Source organism: Lactuca serriola, chromosome 4 (assembly GCF_051521515.1).
Source record: "Lactuca serriola cultivar US96UC23 chromosome 4, Lser_US96UC23_V15, whole genome shotgun sequence".
NCBI lineage: Eukaryota > Viridiplantae > Streptophyta > Magnoliopsida > Asterales > Asteraceae > Lactuca > Lactuca serriola.
In genome coordinates this window covers 124,135,638-124,144,796 of record NC_136411.1, presented here as the reverse complement: position 1 = coordinate 124,144,796, position 9,159 = coordinate 124,135,638, and the positions used below count along the sequence as shown (strand labels likewise).

At 33.7% G+C, this 9,159-nt stretch overlaps 1 protein-coding gene and 1 non-coding gene across 7 annotated transcripts; both read left to right on the top strand.

Annotated features, from left to right (window-relative positions):
- The first annotated feature begins 2,053 nt into the window (after positions 1 to 2,053).
- LOC145102476 (DNA ligase 6-like) lies at positions 2,054 to 6,467 on the top strand. 6 transcript variants are annotated; one of them, XR_013706161.1, is made up of 5 exons: positions 2,054 to 2,771; positions 3,047 to 3,249; positions 3,932 to 4,505; positions 4,582 to 4,678; positions 5,686 to 6,467. XR_013706161.1 is itself a non-coding variant. In XM_079039873.1 (5 exons), exons 2-5 carry the CDS (start codon positions 3,955 to 3,957, stop codon positions 5,687 to 5,689), a joined length of 243 nt encoding a protein of 80 aa, XP_078895999.1. In that variant the 5' UTR covers positions 2,054 to 3,249; positions 3,932 to 3,954; the 3' UTR covers positions 5,690 to 6,467. The 6 variants fall into 6 exon arrangements, 1 of the variants encoding a protein (XP_078895999.1); XR_013706162.1 differs by having other exon boundaries at positions 2,054 to 2,826; XR_013706164.1 differs by having other exon boundaries at positions 2,054 to 3,249; positions 3,932 to 4,013; positions 4,437 to 4,505.
- Positions 6,468 to 8,748: 2,281 nt separating this feature from the next.
- Positions 8,749 to 8,821, top strand: TRNAA-CGC (transfer RNA alanine (anticodon CGC)). The gene has a single exon. It is a non-coding gene; the product is annotated as a tRNA-Ala (tRNA).
- Positions 8,822 to 9,159: the final 338 nt, after the last annotated feature.

Below are 9,159 nucleotides of genomic sequence, written 5' to 3'. Positions count from 1 at the left end.
CCATTATGATAAACTATTGTAAGTATAGCGGGTTTTACGCGTCCCTGGCAGCTACGACAAACCTCTTTTTTCGGCAAAGTTTTTTTTCCAAACAGACATACAAACTTAGTATTTGAAGTTCTTGGTGTTGTGTGTGTTCTAGATGTCTGTGCATAAAATAGATGGATCAAAATAAAAAACACACACACTCGATTTTCATATTTGAAAATCAAGTTCTTGGTGTTTGTGTGTGTTCTTTGTGTTTGTGTGAAAGAGAGATTTATGTGAATTGTGAAATAAAAACAACACAATCTTTTCAGACATCTATGGTTTTGGTGTTTGTGTGTAAAAGAGATGGATGTGAAACAAACAAATAAACACCCACACACACACATGAAAATCGTGGTTCTTGAGTTCACAAGATGTATCGGGAACAAAATGTCAAATGAACAAGATTTTGTTTATGTAAACTTATGTTGGCCAAAAAGGCGCGGGGGAAGATTACCAAAGAGTAGTCGGCCGGTTAAATGTGAACACTAAAAACAAGTTTAACGGGAAATGATGTAGAATAGCTAGACTATGCAAGTGCTTTTTAACACCAAAAAACAAGTTACGTACAAAACAAAACAAAAATAAAATAAAATTAATTAAAATTAAAGAGACTAAATATAAACAAAATAAGAATTTTTACCCTCATTAATATTATCTCTAAAAATAATAAAATCGGAAATAAATAGATGTTTGTATCACAAAAAAATGAAAAATAGTTCCAAGGATATCTTTCGTATTATATACACCTATTTACGAAAACTTATTTATGAAAATTAATTAATAAGTTCCATTGACGATGAACATCTAAACATGATCTACAATGAAGGAAAATTCCAACTTTTGAAGACCAGTCAAAGTAAGAAGAACCTGAGGAAGGTGATAAATAATGTTGAAAATATTATTAAAATTGTATCAATCCAACCCACACGCTTCTTCCAGAAGGACAATATGCATCGGTCAAATCAAAGGGGTTTACCTATCGCACACCGACAGGTTGAAAATCAACATCTACTCTACAAATATATAAACAGATAATCTGCATTCAGTATTCTGCAATACAGATCTTCATTGTTTCGACAAGAACTCTAAGATAAATCATTAAGAAATGGATGGAAATTACAGCGATCAAGCATCGGCAACGGATCTAAACAGAAGGAATTACCTGTGGGCGGATCATACGGATACGAAGACGGAGTACGTTTATCCGACGGAGAGCAGACGGAGCAAGATCAAGGACAAGTTAGAAGATGGATTTGAGAAATCGAAAGCAGTTGCTTCAACAGGATTGAAGAAGATCAAAAGAGGATCAAGTGTAGGGCTCCATTGGATCAAACACAAGTACCAAAAAACGACGCATAAACAACACTCGTAGCTCGTATCGTCTTCGTCTGTGTGTATGTAAAGTTGCTTGATATTATTTGTGTTTTTTGGTTTTTAATTGATTTTTTATTTATGATTTATGATTTTGAAGAGTTTTGTGACCCTGTTTGTTAATGAAAATATAAAATATACATGTTTGTAACATCTTTTCAAATTTTTTATACATGTTTGTGCAAACGATATGAATTCACTTAGTATATATTTTGGATAAGCCCAAAATATATATATTTCATTCCATATTTTCTGAAAAAAAGAAAAAAGCAAATTAACCTTGAAGACAGGAAGCAGACCTTAACCAAAACTGATCATGCATATATGACCATATATCAATTCTAAGATTTTTGAGAGAATGTATTCAAGTATTCGGTTTTGATACCGTGAAAATTCCCGAGAACCATGAAAAAGAACCGAGAACTGAATATAAGCATACCTTGTTCCGATGAGATCTTGTGAAGATATGCACTAGCTTAAATAGATGTGTATGTGTCACCATAGATGGACGACTTTACCTAAAGTATGTTTATAGTTTGTTATCCAAGTTTCATTAATTTATGGAATCATTGACCATTTTAAATACCAATAATCATTATAAACAGATAACAACTTCAAGATCTTCCCATTTTGAAATCATGTTTGATGCACTACCTTATCGAGTTGTTTTCCTTCTTTTTAGCGTAAAAAGCTTGAAGCAATCCTCTATCCTAATAAATAAATAAGTACTTTTATGACACTCCAAGCACTCTGCTAGCTTATATTCCAGCTCATTTTATCAAAAGTGAAATTCCAAAATTATCCTCTAGCCCACAGTTACCAATCAAATTCTTTCCTCTTCAATATTCATATTCATCGGAAAATCAAGAATTTATCTTCTAAATCTCAATCATCCTCAAATCTCGGTCCCTTAGCTGTGATCTGGATTTCAAAATCCCTAATTTCCATTGACTCCTTTTCTTTGATCTTTTTGGTGAGCTCGGATGAAGGAACAAGAGGAGGAAGCGATGGCAAATTTGAAGTGGATGACAGATCAGTTGGGAGAGAGACAAACACCAATCTACCAGGGGCTTCCACCACCTCTCCCGCTGCCGCCTCAAGCAAATCTCGCTCTTCTCAACATAGGTGACGACCGAACGACTAGTGACACACCCACAAAAACATCAATCGATGCCATATACGATCTCTTCCACACCTGCTTCAACTTCGTTGGTGGCTCAAAGTTTGTCATCTCGGTTGCTACTTCCTTGCAAATCAAAATCTAATTTTTTTTCTACGGTTGACGATTGCATACCATCGGTCTTGCACGCTTTTATCGTGATAGATTGTTGTTGCTGCAACGGATGACCATCGACCCCAATTGCCATAAGGTGATTTGAATGAAACATTAGGTTTTTTTTTACCAAAATCCTTTTCCCCCCAAAAGTAAGTTCTTCACTCCAATTTATAGTTGAATTTTGTTTATTTTTGTTGATTCTGTCCATATTGACATTTTTTCATTACACCCAATAATTTTCCCTATATATTTTTTAAAACAGTTAATGTTTTCACTTTGGATGTGAATGAAGATTATTAAAATTTTATATAATGGCAATTAGATTTATACCCTGTTTGTGAGTTGATATAGATCTTATTTAATCCTCAGGGTATTCCGTCAACATGATAGTCCTTTAATGTAAAGTTTAGTGTTTTGGGAAAGAGTAATGAATGATGTGGCACACAGCATAATATTTGGAGTTGGAGACCATCCACAGTCTGCCATTGTTGTTCAGTAATTTAGAAGCATTCATTTCAGGGAAAAACACTGCTTGTTATAGAAGGCAAGAATACGGATCCTCAGTTCATCAGGTAGAATTTATGTGTTGATCGTTGACTTATTAGAACAAGTATTGTGAATTTTACTCAGTTCCAATGCTTTTGTTTGCCTATTATCAACGATTTTAATGGCCACTGTATTTTTTGTTGATTTTGAACAATTTTCTGTTCACTATATGTGAATATGATATGTAGAGAAGTATTCAACAATTTTACTTTTTTTTTCTCATTCTCTAGACCTACCAGTTCAATACACAACCTCATTTCTACTTTGAACTGTGACTCTTCTGCAATCTTAATTTTTGAAACAAAGCCAGATATTAACAAACAACTTTTTTTCTCCCATTTTTACATCTAAATCAATCTAATGCTTAAACTCGATTTTACTAGCTAGCTATAAGAAAATAACATTTCTATGGTAACAAAGGGCACATTTCTTTTGATTGGAGAACCGTGAAGGAATAACATATACTTTCATTTTTTACTATCATAGCATCCCACTTTCATTTCTCATTACATATTAATTTTTTTATAAAATTTCCGACTTTTTCATCATGGACAACTTCAAGTCTTGAGAAGGTTGCTTAAACTGGACCTGGAATATGTTTCTTCTAAAAAAAAAATTATGAATTTATTTGTTTTAAATTATGGCAACAATGCATCAATCTGGAGTTTTCTATGCTCTATTTGTACTTATCAACATTTTTTTAAACAGCTTGCTAATTTTGTCACCAGAGGATGTGCTGCCAACTGTCTACTTGTGCACAAATAAGATTGCTCCTGACCAGGAGAACACAGTTAGTTACAACCTTTTATGTACACTATAGATATACCTGAATGATAGCATATCTCTTTGGGCAATTCCTGTAAACATAGAAAAGATCTTATGTTGTATCTTTGTCAAATGGATTCTCACTCTCTACTAGGCGATTATGAACAAAACTTTGAGATTTTCTGTGTGTAAATTCTAGATCTAAAGCTGTGTATTCAAAAATTAGGGCAGATTTTGAAATGTTTTCTTCATTCCGTATTCACAGAATCACGGTTCTTGTGTCTTGGAATGGTAAATTTTCAGTTGATCATATTTACATTCTTTGAATCTTTGATTGTTTAGAATTTTCAAACACTGTATCACTCGATTGTATTCAAACCATTTCTACAATATGTGATTCACTATTTATTTTCTTGTAATTACAATGGTGGAAGCATTGTGACAGCAGCAATTAAAGAGGCATGTGGAACAAACAAATTGAAGATTCGCGAGATAGACAACACTTTAGGTGATCTTGGTAAGTTTTATAATTTATAATTTTTATTTTTCTCTAATGCACTTACTTTTCATACTAAATAATCTCTTTAAATAAGGTGTTGCGGCTCAACTATGTTGCCAAACACAAAAGCTATTTGCACCTCCAACTTCACTCTTAATCAGACGTGTTTATTCAGTGCTTCATGAGATAAGGTATGAAATATGTTTATAAATTTGGCCCATTATTTTAGAATTTATTTACTTTTTGTATATTGTCATAGAATATAAATTTTGTCAGTGTACAAATAGGTAGCGGAAGTACTGGGACATGCAACGCCTCTAACCCATAGATCTATGCTCCTAGGGCATGCTTATCACGTAAAGTTGCAAACTTTACGTGCATGCATGGCCCTATGAGCTCAAGAAGGAAAATCCAAGCCCTTTAAGGGGTCATACACCCATTAAGGACCTCCATAACCCCAACCACAGAGACTTTATACTTCTAGGATGTCCATAAGATCCCAATCTAAAGTCCTTTCAGAACTTAAAGCACAAATACATGAAATTTGAGGTTTTAGGGCTTCAAACCACTAATTTGGGACAAAAGGGGATCTAATGGACTAATGATTAAGGTAAGAACTTTTCTACCTGAATGGAAGCTTCTCACAGTGTAGATTCCGGATCTACCTCCCCTCCTTGCACACTTCAACCTTCTCTTCCTTCCTCTAAGCTCCAAACCTTCTCCACAAAGCCAAAATCACCCTCAAGGACAATATGGGGGGCTAGGGTTTCTTTCTACAGTTCTCTGGAAGTGTTAGGGACTAAGGAGGCCAAGTTAGAGCGTTTAAATAGGGTGCAAACGCCCGGATTAGGGTTTATGTCCAAACATGGTCTACTCGCCGAGTCCGGGGACCGACTCGCCGAGTACAAAGTTCAAACCCCGCACCTTATCCTGCTCCTACTCGACGAGCTGGTCCTTCAACTCGCCGAGTCCAAGGCAAAAATGCATAAAATTAAAATATTAATCACAAGGAGTACGTACCAGGAACTAGGTGCTACAATTATGTTATATAATGGTGCTATAAGATGTCATAAAATTAGTTTACATAAGATGCTATATATTAACTCATCTACTTGAATGACTTTAAATGTAATTGTTTCTTTAACTGATGAAATATATCACAATTAAACTGATTCTTATATCTCTTTTATTTCAACAGATGAGGCGTAGATTAGTTGAGATACACATCAATCCTATCAGTGGGTTAAGCAATTTATTTGTATTGATCACAGCTGCAGAAAAAAAAAATCCACTTTTACTGATCAATGAGCATACACAAGATAATGTTCTTGTAAATTTTGATGGCGGTCTTAGAATCATGCATAGCTTACTAAGGTCGTGTTTGGCATGAAGCTTTTGGAAGCGTTTAAGAGTTTCTAGCTTCTAGCTTTTAATAAAAACGCTCTAGTTTAAACAAAAAGTTTCGTTTGGCAGTAGGAGCGTTTAGCTTTTAGTTTTAACAAAACGCTCCGATTCTAAAAGCTACTTTATGTAGCGTTTAACAAAACGCTTCTGAGCTTTTGAAATCAATTTCCATAATTACCCTTAAAAATATATTTATATATTTATTTATTTTTAATCAATTGTCCTTTTATGTAATTTTATATATTTCAAAAGTTTCCAGCTACTTTTGCCAAACATACATATAAAAAATAAAAGCTACAGCTTCCCGCTACCAGCTACCTGCTACACGTTACCAGCTAACCGCTACCCGCTTCCAGCTAACAGCTACTTTTGCCAAACACACCCTAAATAAGGATGTCGCTAATAATCATGTCTCCATCTGTTGCTTATTATACCATGGTATTTTTATTTTCGAGCCTAGACCCAAAGCATTGAAAGAACGTATGAACATCGTTGTAGGTAATGATTGTACTTTTTGGGTTGTAGGTGATTATTGTACTTTTTGGTTTTTACAGAGGGTAATATTTTCAAATAAAATGTGTGTTAACATTTTTCTTTTATAAATTCATGTTTTATATGGGATCGGGGGTCAAACATAGGGGCATTATTAAGTTTGTTCGCCCGGGGCATGAAAACTCTATGGACCGGCCGTTATCACTTCTAATTTTAGCATGAGAACCTTCATTTCATGTTTCATTTGTTCTTTAGTCCTCACTTATACACCCTCATTTTGTCTCTTCGGGAGGTTCACATTAGACCCTGACTTTCCTTGGTTGTAAGCTCTGTCACCAACTTCCTTAATGTATTATTGTAGTGTTTATTCAAGAATGATTCAACAATCCTATCAAAATACTCACAATGCTTTTTGTGAGACTATACAACAAAGGATGAATTAGGATTTCCCATATGGACTAGACAACAAGAAATCAATGCATTGAAAGTACTTTTCCCCATCTTACCAATGAGTATGGACAATATAAAAACCTTCTCACGGGATTGTCGTGGCTCCATGACATTCTACCTTTCGCACAGTGAGGATAAAACGATGATGTATTTCAAGAGTTTGGTTAACATAGACCTATAGCTTGTTTTTGTCCACAAGTGCGAGTCGAGGAAGATGACATTTTGTTTGTTTAGTTTATGGTTCTTCGATTTTCATGATGTAAAAGTGAACGAAAATCTCTAAGCTTATTTACTAAGGATTTGTCTGATGGGCATAAGATACTCACATTTAATTAGCCTAGACGATGTGGATCTTACGTGGACAAGAGTAAGCCAGAGTAATCATATCCACTTAAGCATTGTAACCACTAAACGTGCAACAAATATAGTCCATATCTTATTTAATAGGTAAAATGTTATTTTAGGGACCAAAGTAAGTTTCGTGACCAAATAAGGATGAACTCGATAGTTTATGGTGCTACAGTGAAAATAACTCAATATGTTAAGTCAAAAAAAAAATTAATTAATGTATCAAGACATTGATTCTTTATTTATTTGTCATTTTTTTTTCATCCAAACTTTTTTCACGTTAAATTTGATAGATATTGTTGTATTTAATAAATATTGTGAAATTAGGCACAAACATTTGTCTAGTTGTGCATCCATAATTGATTTCCTCTATTGACGGCTTTACTTAAACATGAGGTCGTTGTGGTTAGGGGTGTTCAAAACCGGATATCCGAAAATTCGGATATCCGAAGTTCGAATATCCGAAAATTCGGATAGTTGATTTTTGATATACAAATCTTCGGATATCCGAATTTTCGGATAGTTGATTTTTGATATCCGAATCTGTATCCGAAATTTCGGATATTAAACCGGATATCCGAATTTCATTAATTTAAAATAAATATCCACATTTGAACATCCGATCCGTAAAATCACCGCAACTCTTAAAATTAATAATAGCAACTATGTTAAATCTTGCGACATAGATGGATATCGATAGCAACAAATAAATATATGTAGCATTTACTTAATAGTTTTTTATTATAAGTCAACGAACCAGAATTATAACAAACAGATATATAACGACTGTAAATGGAAAGGTTTGTATTAAAAGTTTGGAAAGAATGGTCACGAAAAAGTTGAAAATGGTGGGGAACATTAGTCCATTAAGCATGTCAATGTTTCTAATTTCTCATTTTAAAATATTAAAAAATAAAGAAAAATTATTTTTTTCGGATATCGGATATCCGAAAACTTTATAAATTCACTATCCGTATCCGAATCCGAAAAACCGGATATCCGAAATTTCGGATAATTTGGGATCGGATTTTCGGATCGGATATTTTTGAACACCCCTAGTTGTGGTACCACGAAATCACCCACAAGTATGTTAAACCTTTTCAGTATTTGTGAAGTTATAAATATTCACCAACTCCAATAAAAAACGATATCCGTCGGATCCGCAACAAAGGAACACGACTAAAAAGACATATTTCACCAAACCATGTGACACCTAACCAAAAAAGATAGATTTTGATTTTCCTTCTTTTCACAAAACGAACAATAAAATAGTATTTAGCTAAATTTCTTGTAATCCAACCTAACACATTTAAATGTATCAATGATAAAACCAAAAAGATTTGCATATCTAAATGAATATCATCACAGTATTGTAACAATCGCTAAAAGAGTAAAGACACATATGAAATTTTCGATGAAAGAGTTTTCATAACAGACAAATATTTGAAGATATTATTAGAATTCTTAGAGAACAAAATTAATATTATTATACCGAACTGTATAAAATTTCAGTTGTTATTATGTACTTAAGTCTTCATATTGATATAATATGACAAGGAAAGCAAATGGGGGTGTAGCTCATATGGTAGAGCGCTCGCTTCGCATGCGAGAGGCACGGGGTTCGATTCCCCGCACCTCCATTTGATTATTTAAGTCAGGAAATGCGTTTTTTCCACGTTGAGATCCAACGTATCAGTTGTTGAGAGTTTAGGCGAACAATCCAACCTATTTGCGTGCCCACTTTACTTCCCTTTTTTCTTGAATTATATCAGGTTTAATTCATAAATAAAGTAATCCCTTATTCAAAATTAATCAATTACAATATTGTTTTATATTATTAAACAGTTATGTGAGATATAAAAAAAATCGCAAACATATCGGTAATATTACATAACTAGGTTTAAACCTCTAGAAAGCACGGATAAGAAAGAAAAACATTATTCATAATTCAAAATCGTAATAACTAATCCAATATTTG